General features: G+C 33.4%; 1 protein-coding gene across 4 annotated transcripts in view; it reads right to left on the bottom strand.

The window, feature by feature from the left end:
* Positions 1-21421, bottom strand: part of STXBP4 (syntaxin binding protein 4) — a 167106-nt gene that overhangs the window by 91272 nt on the left and 54413 nt on the right. For all 4 annotated transcript variants that reach the window (XM_064494946.1, XM_064494947.1, XM_010990369.3 and 1 more), the window contains 2 exons: positions 7288-7377; positions 4000-4065 (listed from right to left, as the gene is read on the bottom strand). In XM_064494946.1, coding sequence (XP_064351016.1) covers positions 4000-4065; positions 7288-7377 — 156 coding nt within the window. The remainder of the gene's footprint in view (positions 1-3999; positions 4066-7287; positions 7378-21421) is intronic.

Below are 21421 nucleotides of genomic sequence, written 5' to 3'. Positions count from 1 at the left end.
ATTCTCCTTCATAGCTGCATACCATTTTCTATTACCACCAGCAGTGTATGAAAATGCCTGTTTCGAAACAGCCTCACCAACAGCGTACTGTCAAGCTTTTCAATTTTTGTTAATCTGATGGATGAGAAATTGTATTTGCATATTTTTTTCAAAAATTGGCTTTGTTGAGGTAGAATTTACGTATAGTAAAGTTTACTAACTTTAGGTATACAGTTTGATAACTTTGCTTAACCCAACGTCACAGAAGTTTCCTCTGGAATTTAATAGTTTCAGTTCTTATGTTTAGATCTATAATCCATTAGAGTTAGTTTTTGACTATGATATGAGGTAGGGGCTGAGATTCAAGTTTTTCACACACAAATATGTCCTTGTTCTGGCCCCTTGTGTTGTAATGAACATCTTTTCCTCATTGAAACTGTCTGTGAACCTTTTTAAATATCAAGTGACCGTAAGTGGGGGTCAGTGGTATCAGATTGCTTTCAGCTCCAGGCGTAAAACCAGAGAAACAAGAAATTTAGTTCCTGTCCTTCCCCCTCCCAAGGGAAACAGCTTGTCTATGTTGATGCTGCAATGCCCCTGGTGGTTACCTCTCGTGTACTGTCCAGGTTCTAGAGTCATTTTCTGTTGCAGAATGTCCTCTGCTAGTGTCTTACTCAGTTCTAGGCACTGGAAGTCCTATCTCAGTGTAGATTTAATTTGTATTTCTCTTAGTGTGAGAAAGGCTGAATATCTTTTCATATGGTTCATATTTTTTAAGGTTTCATATGACCTTTTAATAACTTTTTGGTGAATGGTCTGTTCATGTCTTTTGCTCATTTTTCTACATAATTTTTGCTTTCATCTCAACTGTTAAATCTTCTAACTGGTTATAATTTATACACATGGATGCAATTGAGTTTTGCATATTAATTTTATAGCTTGCTAACTTGTGAATTTTTCATTGAGTTAGTTTTACCATTCTCGAGGGTCTTCTAGATTACTATTAATGTCATCTGCAAATAGATAGTTTTTTCTTTGCTAATTCAAATGTACTTAGTCATTTTTCTAGTCTAACCGCATTTTCTTTTTTTGTGCTTTTATCAAGTTTAGGCATCAAATGTTATATACTTGCTTCAAGAAAAGAATTTGGAAATCTATCTTCTTTCCTTCCTTCCTCCCTCCCTCCCCCCCCCCCCCCTTTCTTTCATACTCTGAACTCTGAAGCCATTTATGTAGTTTTGGGAAAAATTGCCAAAGGTTTAGTTAAGTTCTCCTGTGACACTATTTGGCCTGGTCCTTTTCTGTAGGGTAGTTTCTTGATAACTTCATTTCTTCAATGAAAATTGGTCTGTTAAGCTTTGTATCTCAACTGAGGTCAGTTTTAGCAAACTTTATTTTCTTATGAAAACCTTTTAATAGGTGAGTTACTCCCATTTATGTTAATTAAGATGACTATTGTTTTTAGTCTCAATTCTGCCATATTGTCTTTTGTTGAAACTATTGTGTATGTTATATTTAAGGCATTTCTTTATTCATGTGTCCCTTTGCTTTTAAAAATTTGTTTCTTTTTGTTATTAGGAAGGTTTGTATTTTTGTCCTACAGGTTACCTTTGTATTATTACTTTTGGTAGTGCCTGAAATCCTCTCTATCCAATCTCTTTATTATTTGGTGTCAGTTTGAAATGATATTCATTGACTATTATGCTTTGCTTATACAACAGAATGATTATATTCTGTTCTCTCCTTTTTTCCCCCTATCCTCTCATTGAAAAAAAAAATAATGCATCTTTGATTTTTGTCAGACATATAATGATTACACATTATTCTTTTACCTGTGAACTCTCTCATTTTAGTCTCAGCTCCACAGTAACATATATAAAATGCTCACTGGAAATTCTCGCCAAAGTTATTCCAGTCATTTTTTTTGGCTGGATGAAACACTCCCTCTCCCAGATTCCTCAGGAACGTTACATGTGGACATCATTCCCTGAATACCGGCACATTCTTGTTTTTTCACGGCCTTGAGATCTGAAAGTCAGCTTGGTGGTATACAATATTCTTGGTTTACACATTCTTTCCCTTAGTCTCTTGACGATACTGCTCCACTAATGCCTCACTTCGAATTTTATGTTGAGAAGGCTGATGCTGGCCTAATTCTATTGCCCTAGTAAGTTACCTGACCTTTCCATTTGGAGGCACTGTCCGTTTTTTCCCTGTGTCTTTACAGACTAATAGTTTTACTAGAACATGTCCTAGGGTTGATCTTTCCACTTCAAATTTCCCTACTGCAAATAATAGCTTCAGGTCATCTTTTATTTCTGAAAAGTTATTGTCGGTTTATAGTTCTAAATATTAATGCTATTTAGCTGTTTTGATTTACTTATTCAAGAAAATCTTTTACTTCTTTATCTTATTCTTACTTTTCTGGTTTTCTTCAATGTCTTTTCATTGTTTATATTCCTCCTTGGGCAACTTGTAATTTAGTTTTCATCTCTGACATCATTTTTTTCTTTTTCTTCTCTTTCCTTCCTAGGTCTTATCAACTCTCATTTTATTTCTTCCTGTTTTTTGTCATTTTAGTCAGTTTTGATTTCTGATTGGAGGTTGTTTTTCCTTTTCTTTTTTAATGCCAAATCTTGTTTGAGGATATTAAATTGAGTTTGGAGTTCTGTGTTACAGTTTTGATCAGCTTTGTGGCTGAACTGTTTTGGAGAGTCTTCGTCAGGAGGAAAGACTGAATTAATAGTCTGATTTTTACAGCTGTCTTGTAATAATGGAGACAGGTTCTTTTTTTTTTTTTTTTTTTTCCTATTCCTTTTCCTTTCACAGAAAAGACTTCTTAGTTCAACAGCACCCTCTTCCGTGCAATTTCTTTTATGGATCATGTTGCTAATGGTTGTGGTGGGGGATAGATGGAAGAGGTTCGGTACGTCTTGCTTCTCGCTCATTTCTGCAAGATCCTTAACTTCCCCCCCTAATTTCCTTCTTTCCCTTCATTTCCTAGTCTCAAGAGATACCACCCCTTCTCTGTTTACTTGATTCTTCTCCAGGAGCAATGAATCTGCAAGGCTGCTACTTCTGGTTGCACACACTTTCTTGAGTCCTGAAAACCACCAAAACCTGGCCTGTGTTCAGTATTTGGACATTAATAGTTGCATTTTCTCTTTCTGTGGGTGATTTTCTTTGTAGCACTTCATCTAATGGCTCTGTTTCTCCATATTCTCCTGCAGAGTTTTTAAACTTTACCTCCTGTTCTTTGTAGCTCAGGTTTCAGTGGCAGGCAAGCTGCAGAAATTTGTCATAATTTTTTTACTCTATATGTATGTTGAAGGATCTGGTGTTCTCTGTCACATAGCCATTGAAGGCATGGGTCCTGTATGGTTGTATTTGCTCTGCTGATTTTATGTTTTCTGGGAGGATAATGTTGGGGAGATTCAAAATCAGGCAACTGCCATTGATATTGAACAATGTTGTCTTAACTTTATACTCTTATTAGTATTTTATTTATTTGTTTATCTACTTCATGATAATGTCACTGTACTTGTTTTTCTGTAAGCTACCTAAAATCCTTTGAAGAACGATACAGAGTGAAAATAAATTATTACTTTTTATTATTAAAAAATAAAATTAAAAAAAAAATTCTCCGCCTTGGAGGGGTTTTTCTGTGCTTATTTTGATTTTATCGTTAATGAGGATGAGTAACAGAGAAAAGGGGGAAAAATAAAAAGGAAAATCAAAAGAGAAAGAAAACAAAGAATAGAACAGGAATGAGATTTATCATTTCAGTCCATGGATATCTGGTTTTGAGCAATTTCAAAGAGGAGTTTTAACATTTCTTTTGGTATCAGTAGCAGGAATTCAGCACAGGTATAGACCCTGCACGTGATTGCTTTACGATCTATACTATATTGCTCACATCTGTAAACTCTGGGATCTTATACAGCGTGAACGCTTTGTAATTATACCTCATATGTTTAAACACACATATACAAAACACGTATACACAATACATGCACTTACTTGTTTCACATTCTGGAGTTCTTCTGCCAATTGTTTCCTTTGTCTTTCTGATTCAAATAACTTTTCCTATATTTAAAGATCACTGAATTAATAACTTATAATGAAGGTATCAGTGGGTAATATCTTTAGGGCTTTGTTTCAAAGCTTACAAATGCCCCAAACCTCCAATTGCTACGATCTAAAGATGCAGTTCCCAGTCACTCTTCTGGCTTTGTACATACCATTTACAAGTAATTAGTTATTTACAGTATAACTGTGATATAAATGCATTTTGTTACTATAATTAACGATTTTTTTAAAACCTCAAAATCTGAAGTCCAAAATAAGTCAATCAGGATCAAAATGTATAAATATTAACTAAGTACTGAGAAACAGCTATCATTCCAAAGAGCTTGCAAACTGAAGCACATTATTATTGCAAATTAGAAGTCTCTCTTATTATAACTAGAGGAAGTATGAAATGGGGTTGACTATTATTTTCCTAATTGAGCTTAGTTTTGGAAGATTATCTATGAATATGAATATACAACTGATATAACCAACATACGAGCTAATGTTACAATGGTAGAAAACTATTATGCATCATCTTTGAACTTAAAATTAAGTTAAGCATATACCCTAAAATGTTGAATTTTGTTACATATGTCATAAGTAAATCTACATTTTATTGATCAAATCAGAAATATTAAGAATAACTGAAGAACCATTTTACTATAAGCCTGAGCAGCGGAACTGCTTGAAGATTAAATTGAGTGGTACATATTCAAGGCAACACTGCAATGTTTATAAGAAGCAATCTGCTTTCTGTTATACTTCAGCTCATTCTTGTCTAAGAGATGAAATGAAGGTATATGAAGAGGAATAAAATACAGCAATCTAATGAATCTGCCAAAGACCAGGAGCCAAGAAACTGCCGGGTCCTGTGCTTTTATTCTCTGGCAAGTCACCTTCACTCTGTGTCCTAGTTTTTTGCATCTGAAAATGGAAAATATATCTATTTTCATTCAGCTTTGCAAAGCAGCAGCAATGTAAACTCTGCAGAAAGGCTTTAAGTTCAATAAACCCAACAGCACTTTGAAAAATCATTCTTGCAAAATAAAAAATAACCATTGGCATCAACTTCTCTTGATTTCATTTTTATTTGTACCTCAAATCATACATGAAGAATAGAGATGCCACAGGATAAAGGGAACTGATGAGAGATCATCTAACACACTCCATGAATTTCATTTAACCACTGCGTTATTTGTGTGTGTGTGTATAACAGAGAGACTGAAAGTGCAAACATTATCTCAAATGAAATATTTATTGCTTTATACAACTTGTCTATAGCTAAACAAGTGGTTCTGAGCCAACAGATATTTTTTCAGGTAAAGGAAATTATAAAATACAGAATATGTTTTACCTGGAATTTCAGGTTTTGTCACATTAGGATATGTTCAGTTACATCTCATACATTTTTAAATGTGAAACCTGATTTACTAAATAGCTTCTCAGGAAAGCCTTGTTTAAATGTTAAATGATTACAGTTTTAAATTAAAGTTCTAATAAGTACTGCTTATATTCCAATACAAACTGAAATGTATCATTGAATTTAACAATGATAAACATTAAAGAAGTAGGTATGAGAGCCCCTGAAAATTCTGATAAACCATAAGATTTAATGGTTTATGCAGAGTAAATTATATAAAAATACTATTTTATGAAGGTAAACAACACTGGAGACTTTTCTAAGAGAGTATGAGAAAACAACTGTCAATTTATTTTTAAAACTAAATTTATATTTTTCTCAACTATTGTTATACTGAAAAATGTGGAAAGTTGACAGTTTCAAAGATGTAAAAAGAAACGTATAAAATATTCCTTTAGTATAAAGTACTCATATACATTTGGAAGGAACATGAATTGGTTATATTGTTTAAAAGGGAATTTGGTAACATAAAATTTTACATGTCCATAACCTTTGATAGAATAATTTTATTTTCAGAAATTTATTCAATTTGTACCTTTTTTTTTTTAAGATGACTTTGATTTTTTATTTTATTGTATTTTTTTTTTTTTAACAGAGGAGCTGGGGCTTGAACCCAGGACCTCATGCATGCTAAGCACGTGTTCTACAACTGAGCTATACCCTCCCCCTTCAATATATACTTTTAAAACTGCACAATTGCCCAAAGATACATCTACAAATCTATTTATGATAGACTTTTTTTTTTAATAATGGAAAACTAGAAATATCCTAAATATCCATCAGTAAGGAACTGGCTACATAACCCAGGACAGAACTTTTTGATGACAGGAGAAGCATTAAAAAGAATTAGATAGAACTGTGTATATTCACCTGAAAAGTAGCCCAAGATAAAATGCTAACCAAGAGGATAAAAAGAAGGCAAGATAAAAAAAAATGTGTAATGTATGAAGCAACTTTGTAAAAGTTAAAATATACAAACATATACACATATTTTTAGACATATGATTGGCTGTATAAAGTCTCTGGAAGGATAAATAAGGTCTGTTAGACAATGGCTTCCTCTAGAGGCTGGAATTTAAAAACTAAGGCAGCAAGGAAATTTCTTACTTTTCTCTTTTGGTGTAAAGGTTTTGCTTTCATAAAAATTAACAATAGAATTTCACTCATTTAAGAAAATAATTAAAAATAAAAACATGTTCTTATGGTGAATTAATGGTAAATCAAGTAGTTACATTGCTTTTCTTGAAGGTTTGAAAAAAATGACTTTCTGTAAAAATTAGGATACAATGTAAATTTATAAAGAATCTATAAAGAAAATCAAAATCTTCAATTATATTTGGGATATACTGTGTGTTTTTCTTCCCTTAAATCATACTGCCTTAATCCCAAAATATGTTAGCAAAACAAGATGTCCCTGAAGCATGAATATGGGAAAAAATGTATTTCCCAGTGAGCATCTGAGGATCCAAAATTGTCATGGCTTGCTTTGTTGGCTCTTCATCTTGCCACCAATGTGAGAATAAAAAGCCATGAGAAGTAACCATATCAGAAGGTATGACTAAAAACTGCTGTTCACACAGAATCTTGGATGGATATTGTGAAATATATACAATAAGTATGTGAACTAAAACTCTCTAAAGGTCAGTTGAAGAAATAAATATCAAATTATCTGAAATTAATATTCAATACTAAGCTGTTTGATATTAATATTCTTTAAAAATAAAACTAAACCCCAATACTTCAGAATTCAACACAAGATAATTTTCTTTCTTCTCTTTTTCCTAAAGAAAATGCGAGGAAGCTAAATTGGAGATTACCTTAAGTGTATTCACTTCTTCTAAGGCATCATTTCTTTCACGCTTAAGCCTTTCCATTTCATCTGCTTCTAAGGAACCACAGGGAAGAAGCTGTCAACATTAAAATATAAGAGAAAAGTTATACATTAGATACTAATTATGAGAACTAACATAAAAGTCTTTTTTGATGAGTCTGAGGCTTTTGCATTCCAATAACAAGATTCAGTTTCTTTCTTTGGAGTCATTTGATTAGATAAAAGAGAATATTATATTAAAATAGTCTGGGGTATTAATTCATTTAAGCTTAATCTTATATTTTTGTTACTTATAACAGAATTTATATGATTATAAGGTACACATAGTCTATTGTCATCTTTATGATTCTTATTTTAACAACTTTCCTTAAAAGTCCAAATTCCAAGGTATACATAGTCTATTGTCATCTTTATGATTCTTATTTTAACAATATAACTTTCCTTAAAAGTCCAAATTCCAAGACTGTGTTTATAATGTATATGTGTATATAATACGTGTTTACATACACACACAATGAAATATTACTCAGCTATAAGAAAGAATGAAATAATGCCATTTGCAGCAATGTGGATGGACCTAGAAAATATTATGCTTAGTGAAATACATCAGATGGAAGAAAAATACTGTATGTTATCACTTATATGTGGACTCTAAAAAATAATACAAATAAATGTATATGTGAAATAGAAATAGACTCACAGACATTGAAAAACTTGTGGTTACCAAAGGGGAGAGGGAAGGTGGGAGAGACAAATTAGGGGTATGGGATTAACAGATACAAACTACTATACATAGAATAGATAAGCAACAAGGATGTTTTGTATAGCACAGGGAATAATACTCAGATTCTTATAATGAGTATAATCTGGAAAAATACTGAATCACTATGCTGTATATTTGAAACTAATACAATATTGTAAATCAACTGCACTTCAGTTAAAAAGAAAGACGTTATGAGTTATCAATGTAAACTATCCCCTAAAGACATACATGCCAAGCACATGGTATCTAAGGCTAACAAAATACTGGACATTATCAACCAAGACAGTTTACGTGAACCCAGTAAAGCACATTAATTGATTGTGTGTCTTGTTTTAACTCAGTGAAATGTAATGTAACAGCCAAAGCGGCTTAAAAAGATTCCCACACAGAAACTGTGGCTTGAAGATAATATTAATAATTCATGCCCAAGTGAATAATAACAAAAAATAGCAGAGATGACAATTTCTCTCATTCTAGCTTGATCTCTGACAGTTAATTACAAGGTAAAAAAAACAATGACAATCTTATGAGAGATAAAAATCCAAGTCTAACTGGAGCCATCCTTTATGTGGAAGGTGGAATTAAGAATAAAGTGTAGAAAACATAATTTAAAGGACTGAGTAGAGAAAGCAATTGCTATATAAGTGTGGCCTTAAAAGCAGGGCCCTTTAGATAGGAGAGGTGAATGCAGAGTAGGAAAAGATAATACAAATAATTAACAGTGTCAACCATTTATTGGGAACTTTGTGCACATACATCACTAAGGTATATATAATATTAAACCCTCACTAAAACCTTGTCTCCATTTTTACAGATGAGGAAACAGTCTCAAAAGGTTAGTAAGACGCCTAAGGTTTCACACCTAACAGATGGCCATTCTAAGATTCCCACAGAAGTCTGACACTAGTCAGTGATTTTTACTAACTGCTCAGCAAAAGTCACAGTGGAATGTATGTGATAAGCTCAGATTTGCTTCCCAAATCCTAGAGTAACAAAAGTAGGAGTGTTTTCTCAAGTTTTGGCCGAAATATTTTTCCTAAATGTTACTGGTTCCTTTTGTCCTGATTTGCTTTCATGTATCTCTGACCATTGTCCATAACATACATCGTCTCATATTCTTCATCTGTCTCTGTTATTCTATTTCATAAGTATGCAACACACATGCTAATAAAATTCATTCTCATACTGTTTTAGATGAATTTTGAATACATTTTCAAATGAAACAAGATTTCCCAAAGTATGTTCCAAAGAATATTAATTAGTTTTGTACAAAAGCAAAACTGTGTGGCGGTGATGGTGGTAGCGGTCCTTGTGGTCAGGTAAGTTAGAGAAATGTAGGATTTAGAAAAAAATTAACTTTCTTTCCTTCAAGGCTTCCAATAGCCTTGATAGGCTAATAAGCATTCTGAATATCCCAAAAGGTAATACAATGACTTGCATTTCCTCAAGTTTTCTGACCAAAGTCTATCTCCTCCCCTCCTTCATTTATTTTACGGGATCTCATGGGACTTATGTATGCAAAGCACATTCTGGGAAACAATGCTACTCAACATTCAGATAGGTTTATTCTTATCTTAAGAAGTAAAAATAAACAGAATTCAAAAGTTCAAATAAGAATCTAGATAACAGAGCTATATCCATCTACTAAGATAAATTATGGATTGGGATTTTAGGGATGTAATCATAAACCTATGAGTTTAAAAAATGAAGATAAATCATTCAGAAAAGAATCCATGGTACCATTTCAGGAGGCAAAATACTAGACTGGAAGGTCATAAAACAAACCATGACCTTAAAAAAAAAAGTTTTATAATTCTACTGCTGTTTTAGGGATAAGCAGCAAAAACTTATAGCCAAAGAACTGGCTATAGATACTACTTGTGAATTCTCTGAAAAGACCCTTTGTGCTCAGTGACACTCCAAATATGCTTCAACTAAGCAAGTAAATGAAATAAACTGTTGCTATTTAACATCAATTATTCCGGACAGACACCAGTTTTTTTAATCCACCTCCAGCTCTTGGACTTGATCCTCCTTTCCTTCTTACACTCCTTTCCTGCCTGGGTCTTATGATACCATTTTTGGTTATCGGGTCTCCCAACCTCTGCAACAGATTACACTGGAAATCACTTCCAGTCTGCTTTATCAAGTCTCCTTTGGAGATGCCAAGAGATACTGCAGAAAGTCACTGGACTGACTGGGCCTGACCTCAACTCTCTCTTTACTGCTGCTCTATCATCAAAATTTTCAAGTTATTTGACTTGTGTCAGTTCTGGATAGCCACTACTCCACTGGCCACATTCCCAACCTCAATTCATCTTAAAAAGAACAATTCAGTGTAATCGTATTGATAAAGCCTTCCAATATGAACCCATTCAGTTACCCCTTTCCTTAAAATTTCTGTATATTCCCTTATTTTCCCCTTCTATTTCTCCCGCTTACTCCTTTTACTTCTTACAATTTGCTTTATATATCTTTCCTTCCACCCCTACATTTCAAAAATAATTACTTGCAGTGTAACCAACTAATTCACTATTTGACAAAATAAATGCCCCCATCAGCTTTCTGAACCTCCTTGTAACATAACGTTGTTCAAGTGATTCATTCTTGAAACTTTCTCTTCCCCTAAGTTTTTGCTACCCTACTATCTCATCTACACTCTGAATATGTAGGCTGCTTCTAATGACTTAATTTCATTTTCTACTCCTTAGATGGGAGAAAGGAGAGGATCCCCAACGTTTGTCCCTTTCCACCACCTTCTCTTTAAGCTCTCCCTGAGTGATCACATTCATGGCCGTGCTTCAACCATCATCAGTAACAACTCATTCAAATGCCAACTCTGTTATGAATCTTCTCTGAATGTTCTAAGCTCTATTTTTACTATGGCCTTATCACACAATACATTTTTAAACTTTATTTATATCCTTACAAATACTTTGTATATTCCCCTAAATTCCTTGAGGGACAGGCTCGAAAATTATTTATCTTAATAACATGTGCCAGAGGACCTAACACAATGCCACACACATTGTAGCTGTTCAATATATAGTTAGTGATTTTCAGATGAGTATATAATGAGGTGGCTATAAAGTATTTACTGCTGCACATAGAAATACCATTTATATCACAACCCAATATAACTGAAACATTACTCACTCTTATCATATACAGTTCATTTTGACATTTTTCATTCTATTCTATCTCACTTGTTAAAATGGTGGTTGCAAAATTAGCAGGAACCCAAATCGTGAAATGTCTACACTGGGACATTTATGGCGTCCTCTCTGTGAGTTTAATATAACCTATTTATGATACTTGATTTGTGTGATAAACCCATCATATTATCATGGACTACAGTCTACTGTTGCTAAGTTTAGAATACTGCTAAATGTGGGCTCCAACTTTGCCTCTTCTGTATGTAATCTTGTGCCAGTAGCAGGTGTGGCACTGTGTGAATTTTTTAATATAGCAATAATAATTAGAATCACAGCAAGATAATTATATTTTTGGTTCCAAATGCCACATGATTTCCAAACCAAGAGTTTTTTTGTTAACTAAAGTAGAACTGGCTTATACTGACTCAGCAATTCTTCCTTCTTAAAAGACAGCATCCCAAGAAATCTTAAGAGTCAGAGAGAATGATCGGTAAATGAAGCACATTACCAAAGGGTACATATTGTATCAGTCTATTTATTATAAAGTTTAAGAACAGGAAAAAGTAATCTGTGCTGATATGAGTCAGAATAGTGGCTCCGCTGTACAGATAGGAGTGGTGGCTGACTAGGAAGGTGGCACGAAGGAGCCTTTTGAGTGATGATTACACATGAGATACTAATATAAATTCATGAAATTGTACATCTCAGATTTTTGTATTTTACTGTGTGTGCCCATTATGCTTCAGTAAAAATATTTTAAAAAAATTAAGGAAAATACAAGCCAAAACAGGGGAAACACATGAGTAAAAACCAAGCACCCCTAACAGACAGGTTATAAAGAATGACTCTTGTTTGAGATGGTTGAGTGGGTGTCCACAGTGGAATTTCCCCGCCTTCTTCACAGACTGTCAGCACCCTGACCTCAGATCAATTGATGGCCTACTGTAGATAGGGCATGATACTGCTTTTTAACTAAAAAAAAATTGGGGCTAATACTACAAAATAAATTTTTTTATTTGTTTCTGGTGAGTTGCTTGACAAGTAGAGCTTTTTACAGTATTTTTCAAACTGTGGTGCATGACTCACTAATAAATTATAAAACTAAATATAAATATTTAAGTAAATAGAATTGCAGATTAAGTAAGAATGCAATGACGTAGACAAGGTAAGTAATGCTTTGAGACTTGCTTCAGTTACATATGCGAGTGTGGTGAAGTAACATGTATTCTTACTCTGTGAATTTGTGGATTTGTGGATTCAAGTGAAAAAAAAAAAAAAAGAAAGCCAACATTGTACAGAGATTCTTCTGTGTGTTGATAAGCAGAATACAACAAAAGAATTCTTATAAACTGATACAGTGACTGTTGCACATTTGATCTGAAGTCACAAACAGGAAGTTACTGGCATGCAGACCTTGCACAATTACCATCAGCATTTTGCTTTTGCTATCAAAATGTCACAGACTGAATACATTCTTATCTGCCCTAAAATCATACTGGTAAAAAGGAAGAAAACTGCTAATTTGGAGCACGAGTATTTCTTTGCAGCTGTTAAGAAAGTTCTGCATGCTCATACGAAGTACTCTAAAGTCCCCACTTCATTTATGTTGTAAACCACCCAGCCACCCTTGCCTTTCCTCACCAAAAATGGGTATAGCTTTCAAAACTGTTTGGCACTTTTAATGCTCTGCTGTAAACATTAGGTAGATAAATACATAACACCTGAATCAGTGAAGAAAACCGTGCTCTTATAGCTTCAGTTTCCTATCCTAAATGCCTCAGAATCAGTTCTACTAAATTAGTGCCTCCATTCTGGGAGAACTAGGTGATCTCCTGAGAGTTTCCAAACAACTGGGTCCTTGGGAACTCTTCTCAGCAATGGGAATGCTCACTCATTGCTGGAGGAAATGAAAAATGGTACAGCTACTTTGGAAGATAGTTTGGCAGTTTCTTACAAAACAAAACATCCTTTTACTACATGAGCCAGCAAATGCATTCCTTGGTATTTACCCAAAGGATTTGAAAACTTATCTCCACAGAAAAACCTGCACCTGGCACTCATGGATGTTTACAGCAACTTCATTCATAATACACTTGGAAGCAACCAAGATGTCCTTCAGGAGTAAATGGATAAGCAAATATACCTATAATGGAATATTAATCAGCACTAAAAACACATGAAAAGAGAAGCCTTAAATGCATACTACTAAGTGAAAGAAGCCAATCTGAAAAGGCTACATATAGTATGAGTCCAAGGGTACGACATTCTGGAAAGTGCAAAACCACAGAGACAATAAGAGGATCAGTAGTTCCCAGGGTAGGGGACAAAGTTGTGGAGAGAGAAACAGGCAGAACACTGAGGATTTTTAGTGTAATAAAAATACTCTGTATGAGACCATAATGATCGATACACATCATTATGGTTGTTCAAACCCAGACAGAACGTACAATACCAAGAGTGAACCATGGGCTTTGGAAGATTATGATGTGTCAACGTAGATTCATCAGTTTTAACAGAGGTACCGCTCTGCTGGAGGATGTTGATGACAGATATGCGTGTGTAGAGGCAGAGGGTTTTTAGGAAATCTCTGTACCTTCCCCATAATTTTGCTGTGAACCTGAAACTGCTCTAAAATAAAGTCTTAAAAAAAAACCCCACTATTTATTATAATGGCAAAAAAAAGTATAAGGTAGCTAGAAATAAATTTAACAAAATTAATAATGCTTGCTTTGGAATAAAAATACATCAAAAGGATTATATGCCATTCAAGAATACATAAATAAATAAGAAGCCAAAACAAGTTCAGCAATAAAAAGGTTTAAATTTATGTTGATTCTTCCCATAATAATCTACAAACTCAATATAGCAAGATTTTTGCTAGAATTTATTCAGACAAGATAAGAGCAAAGATTAGCCAAAGCAATATTTAAAAATAATAACAGGGTAAGAAAGTATGTCTAATCAGATACCAAGACCTATGAAGCCAAATAAACCAGCAGGATAGAGTCCAGAAATGCCCGTGCAAATATGGAAATCTTATGAATGACAGAGCTGGATTCCAAATAATCCTTCCATCCCACTGAAATATTAATTTATGTTAAAAAAATTACTTTTATAAAAATCATTTATCAAAACTTACATATTTATATTCTTGACTAATTGTGTATCAATAGTATGATTACTACTCAATTCAGAAAACTTTAATATGTAAGAACTTATGAACATTTTTAATTAAAATAAATATATTTCAATTTATCTAAATTATTTGGCAGCAAAATAACAGGTGATTAATGAAAGATTTTTAAGCACAGTGTATACTTGAAATTAAAACATATCAGGATAACATTCTAGTGCAATATGGAACAGAAGAGTTAACAGAGGAAAAGGAAAGATGATAAATTTCTGAGAATAAGAACTGGTGCATAAATTTTCCTCTAAATAGTTGATTATGAGTATCACAAACTGAATATTTAAATTTCAATAGATATATTTAAAAGAGTTACACAAGAGTTTTCATTAAAAAAGAAAAATATTTAAGAGGGACCCAAGATGGTGGCATAGGAAGACCCTGAGCTCACCTTTTTCCACTGACATACCCAGTCTACACCTACATATAGAGAAATTCCTTTTGAAGAAGACCCAAGGGCTGACTGAACAGCTACTGTACATAGGATTATACAGAAATGGGTAGGAAAGATGAGACATGGTATCCATGGGGACCCCACCACCAATGTGGCAGCCTGCAATAGGGAGGGATGATGCTGAGGGGCCTGAGTGCAGACTTGCCTGCCCTGGGACACAACTGAAAAACAGGAGTGTAAAGAGCACCTAGACGATACAGGAAGAAAATCCATTTGCTAAACCTACAGCTTCAGCTAAATGGGCATGGAACTGCTGGAACCCTCTCTGGGGTTAGGGGAGCCAGTCAGTGCCATCATTTGAGTTCCCCTAGGCCTCCCTCTAGTGCATGCCCACTCTGGCTCCAGCTGCCCCACCAAGGCAGCCTTGAGCGCAGATCTCCCCAGGGATAAAGCTCGGCCTGCAAGAACAGGCACTTCTGTGATAAACAGGAACTCTCTGTGCTACCTGATTATCCAGGTAAAGGAAGTACAGAGAGTCCCAAACAAGATGAACCCAAAGAGATTTCCACTAAGGCATATTATAATTAAAATGGCAAAAGTTAAAGATAAAAAGAGTATCGTAAAGGCATTAAGAGAAAAATAACTAATTACGTAAAAGGGAAACCCCATATGACCATCAGCTGATTTTTCTTTTTTTTCTTTACAGGGCAGAGGAGGTGGCATGATATATTCAAAATGCAGAAAGAGAAAAAAAAAAAAAAAACCCTTACAATCTAGAACACTCTATCTGGTAAGGCTAACAATTAGAATTGAAGGAGAAATAGAGTTTCTTAGACTGAGTAGTAACCAGCCTGACAAGACTGGCAAGACTGAGAGTAAAGCAGCCTGACAAGAAATTAAAGGGTCTTCTTTAAGCAGAAAAGAAAAGGCTACAACTAGAAAAAATACAATACATGAAAGGAAAAATCTCACTGATAAAGGCAAATGTATAGCAATTGCAGGGGGTCACCCACTTAGAAAGCTAGTATGAAGGTTAAAAGGCAAAAGTGGTACAAACAGCTGTAACTACAATAAGTAGTTAAGGGACATACAAAACAAAAAGATATAAAATAAGACATCAAAAATGTAAAACATGGGCTGGGGGAGTAAAAACACAGTGCTTTTAGAATGCCTTTGAATTTTAGTGACTATCAGTTTAAAATAGACAGACATACATGCTAACTATATGAATCTCATGATAACCACAAACCAAAAACCTACAATAGATACAAAAAAAAAAAAAAGAATACAAACATAACAATAAAGGAATCCATAAAATCACAAAGGAATGAATGGAGAGAAGATAGAACAGAGAAGAATTACAAAAATAACCAGAAAACAATGTAAAACAATGACAGTATGTACATACCTATGAATAATTACTTTAAATGTAAATGGACTAAATACTCCATTTAGTCCATTTTTTATGTATGGATAAAAAGCCAAGATCTATCTATATGCTGTCTACAAGAAACTCACCTTAAATGTAAAGACACACATAGACTGAAAATGAAGAGATGGAAAAATATTCCATATAATGGAAATCAAAAAGAAAGCTGGGGTATTCATATTCATGTCAGACAAAACAGATTTAAAAAAAAAGACGATAACAAAAGACAAGGAAATGCATTATATAATGATAAAGAGATCAATCCAACAAGAAAATATAACCTTTGTAAACATTTATGCTCCTAAAGTAGGAACACCTAAATATACAAGGCAAATGTTAACAGACATAAAGGGAGAAATAGACAGCAAAACAATAATAGTAGGAGACTTTAATGCCCCACTTACATCATTGGACAGATCATCCAGAGAGAAAATCAATAAAGAAACCATGGTCTTAGATGACACATTATATCACATGAACTTAACAGATATATAGAGAACATTCTATTCAAAAGCAGCAGAATAAACATTCTTTTCAATTGTACATGAAATATTCTCTAGGATAGATCACATGTTAGGCCATAAAACAAATTCAGTAAATTTAATAAGTCTGAAATCATATCAAGCATCTTTTCCACCTACAATAGTGTGAAACTAGAAATCAACTACAAGAAGAAAATTGGAAAAAATACAAATACATGGAAACTAAATACCATACTATGAAACAACCAATGGGTCAATGAAGAAATTCAAAGAGGAAAGCAAAAGATACCTTGAGATAAATGAAAATGGAAACACAACTGTCGAAAATCTATGTGTTGTAGCAAAAGTAGTTCTAAGAGGTAACTTTATAGTGATATAGGCCTATAAGAAACAAGAAAAATCTTAAATAAAAAAATCTAAGTGTAGATTTACAAGAACTAAAAAAAAGAACAAGTTAGTGTATGAAAGAAAATAACAAAAATCAGACCAAAAATAAATGAAATAGAGATTTAAAAAAACAGAAAAGAATCGATGAAAATAAGAGTTAGTTCTTTGAAAAGATAAAACTGACAAACCTTTAGTCAGACCAAAGAAAAAAGAAAGAAAGTCTCAATAACTAAATATGAAATGAAAAATGTGGAATTATAACCAACCCATAGAAATACAAAGGATCATAAGAGAATATTGTGAACAATTATATGTCAACAAATTAGACAATCTAGAGGAAATGGATACATTTCTAGAAACATACAATCTTCCAAGAATGAATCATGAAGAAATAGAGAATCTGAATAGATTGATTACTAGTGAGGAAATTTAAACAGTAATCAAAAAACTCCCTAAAACAAAAGTCCAGGTCCAGATGGCTTCACAGGTGAATTCTACCAAAAATTTAAAAAAGATTAATACCTATCCTTCTCAAATTATTCCAAAAAACTGAAGAGGAAGGAACACTTATAAATTCATTTTACGAGGCCAGGATTACCCTGAGACCAAAATCAAAGACATCACAAAAAAAGAAAAAAATATAGGCCAATATCCTTGATGAATACAGATGAAAAAATCCTGAAAAAATATTAGCAAACTGAATTCAACAACAGATGAAAATGATCATATACCATGACCAAGTCGGATTTATCCCAGGGATGCAAGGATGGTTTAACATATGTAAATCAACTAATGTGACACACCACATTAACAAAAAAAGGATAAAAATCATATGATCATCTCAATGGATGCAGAAAAAGCATTTGACAAAATTCAACATCCATTTATGATAAAAACTCTCAACAAAGTGGGTATAGAGGGATAGCTCAACAAAATAAAGGCCATGTATGACAAACCCATAGCTGACATCATATCCCATGGTGAAAAGCTGAAAGCATTTCCTCTAAGATCATGAACAGGACAAGGATGCCCACTCTTGCATTCACTTTTATTTAATACAGTAATGGAGGTTCCAACCATATCAATCAGACAAGAAAAAGAAATAAAAGGCATCTATATTGGAAAGGCAGAAGTAAACTGTCACTATATGCAGATGACATGATACCATATATAGAAGCCTCAAAGAGTCCACCAAAAAGCTATTAGAACCAGTAAATGAATTCAGGAAAGTTGTGGGATACAAAATTAATATACAGAAATTTGTTGCATTTCTATACACTAATAATGAACTATCAGAAAAAGAAATCAAGAAAACAATCTCATTGATGATTGTATCAAAAATCATAGAATATCTAGGAATGATTATAGCCAAGGAGGTGACAGATCTGTACTCTAAAAAGTATAAGACACCAAGGAAAGAAATTGAAAAAAAATTAATGAATGGGAAGATACACTGTCCTCATGGACTGGAGGAATCAATATCATTAAACTGTCCATACTACCCAAAGCAATCTACAGATTCGGTGCAATCCTTATCAAAATATCAATGAGATTTTTCATAGAACTAGAATAGTTCTCAGACAAGGGCAAGAAAAGCAAAAATAAACACATAGGACTACATCAAACTAAAAATCTTTTGCACAGCAAAACTCCCAATAAAATGAAAAGGCTATCTACTGAATGGGAGAAGATATTTGCAAATGATACATTCAATAATGGGTTGATATCCAAAATATGAAAAGTTGTACAACTCATAATCAAAAAAGCAACCTGATTAAAAAACGGGCAAAGGAACTGAATAGACATTTTCCAAAGAAGACATATAGATGGCCAACAGGGACATGAAAAGGTGCTCAACAACACTAATCATCAGGGAAATGTGAATCAAAACTACAGTGAGATACCACCTCACATCTGTCAAAATGACAATCATCTAAAGACAACAAACAAGCGTTTGCGAGGATGTCATGAAAAGGAACCCTCATAAACTGCTGGTGGGATTGTAAATTGTTGCAGCCACTATGGAAAACAATCTGGAAGTTCCTAAAAAATCTAAAAACAGAAGTACCACACAATCCAGCACTTCCATTTCTGGGTATTTATCCAAAGAAAAATAAAACACTAATTCAGAGATATACATGTACTCCTCTTTCACTGAGCACCATTTACAATACCCAAGATACGAAGGGGACCTAAGTGTCCACTGACAGATGAATACATAAACAAGATGTGTTGTGTGTGAACATTAGTCAGCTGAAAAAGAATATATCTTGCCATTTGCGGCAATATGGATGGACCTGGAGGATACTATGCTAAGTGAAATAACTTAGACAGAAAAAAAACAGATATTGTATGATCTCACTTACATGCAGAATCTAAAAAACAAAACAAATGAACAAACAAAACAAAACAGAAATAGACTCACAGATACAGAAAACAAACAGGTGTTTGCTAGAGGGGACGTAGGTGGAAGTGGATGTGAAGTTGATGAAGGGTATTAAGAGGTGCAAACTTCCACCTATCAAATAAATAAGTCACAGGGATGTAATGTATATACATCAGGAATATAGTCAATAATATTGTAACAACTTTGTAAGGTGATGGATGGTAGCTGGTTTTAATGCTGTGATCATTTCAGAATGTATAAAAGTATTGTTCTCTGTTATATACCTGAAACTAATGTAATATTGCATGTTAATTATAACTTAAAAAACTATATTTATAATCATTGGAAACTAAACCAAAACACCAACCACAAGAAAGGTGGTATGGCTACACAATAGACTAAGTTCATTTAAGGCAAGAAACATTCTAGAGGTGAAGAGATTCAATATCCTATCAGAACACAACAATTCTAAAATTGTATGCATCTAATAATACAGCCTTATGATATGTAAAGCAAAAATTATCAGAACTAAGTGGGGGAAATTTTAGAACACCTTTCTCTCAGTAACTGGCAATGCAGTAAAAGATGAGCAAAAAGAGTATGGAAATAGAAAATTAAAAAAAATAGAAAAATTGAACCACGTGATTAATAACACTGGCCTACTGATATAGAGCAATGCACTCACTAAGTGCAGAATACACATGCTTTTTAAAAGATGGGAAACATGCCATAAAGTTGACTATATGCTGGGTGTATGGTCAAAGGATCAATACCGTATAGAATATGTGTCTAACCTCAGTGGAATTAAATTAGACATCAGTATCCGAAAGGAAACTATATAACTAGAAAATGTTTAAAATAGTTCAAAATAAGGGTCAAATAAGCAATCACCATGGAAACTATTTACATTCTGTTGATTGATAATTAAAATAAGACCTATAAAAACCTGCGGATGTGATTACTTTGTAAAAATTGTGTAGCACATCTGTAAAATAAAAAGTAGTATCATCAAAAATAAGGATTAAAAACCCAAGAAAAACCCACGTGAATGTTTAATAAGTTTTAATATCTTGATGAAAGGAAAATATTTTTGAGGAAGATGTACATTAACAAAATTATTCAAGAAAAGGATAAAAACTTGAACAGAATAACCTCAAATGACATTAAAATAAGTAGTAAGTGTCTCCTCTCCTGAAGATGTAGGCCCAAACAATTTGGCAAATGGAAACATTTTCAAACCTTAAAGGAACAAAGAAAGTTTCTATTATTTAAATTGTTCTAGAAATATTGGAACAATCCTTGAACAATATGGCAGTAAGGGACAGCAATCCTCCACAAAGTTGAAGATCCGAGTATGACTTTACGGTAGGCCCTCCATATCTGTGGTTTTGCATACAAGAATGCAGCAAACCTTGGATTGCACAGTACTGCAGTATTTACTATTGAAAAAATAATCCGTATATCAGTGGACATGTGCAGTTCAAACCCATGTTCTTCAAGGGTCAACTGTAAAACTTATTTATTAGATGAAATAATGCTAGCTTTTTTTAAATGGCTCAAATATCACGGAAATTAATTTCTTGCTCACTTTGGTAGCTCCTATTCAATAATATTCAGAAAAAAGTAAAAATTTGTGAAAGAGACAAAAGCATAATCAATTTCTAGTGTCTACCTATACAACCCAAGAGAAATAACTGGAATAAGGAATTTCAATAAAATGTATCATTTAAAATGACCATTCAAAAATTAGTAACTTTACTAATCATCAATTAGAAAATACAATTGTAAAAAAAATTCCCATTTCCAATAGTATCAAAAACTGTAGCAGATCTATTTCAACCTAACAAGAAATATTCAAAATGTATAGGAAGAAATTTTCTCTTTCCAAAACATCAACAAAGACCTAAATGAATGGAAAAATTAACCATGTTCACCTC

The sequence above is a fragment of the Camelus dromedarius genome, chromosome 16 (assembly GCF_036321535.1).
Source record: "Camelus dromedarius isolate mCamDro1 chromosome 16, mCamDro1.pat, whole genome shotgun sequence".
NCBI lineage: Eukaryota > Metazoa > Chordata > Mammalia > Artiodactyla > Camelidae > Camelus > Camelus dromedarius.
The sequence above is the reverse complement of the archived record's forward strand: the minus strand, read 5'-3'. Positions and strand labels throughout refer to the sequence as shown.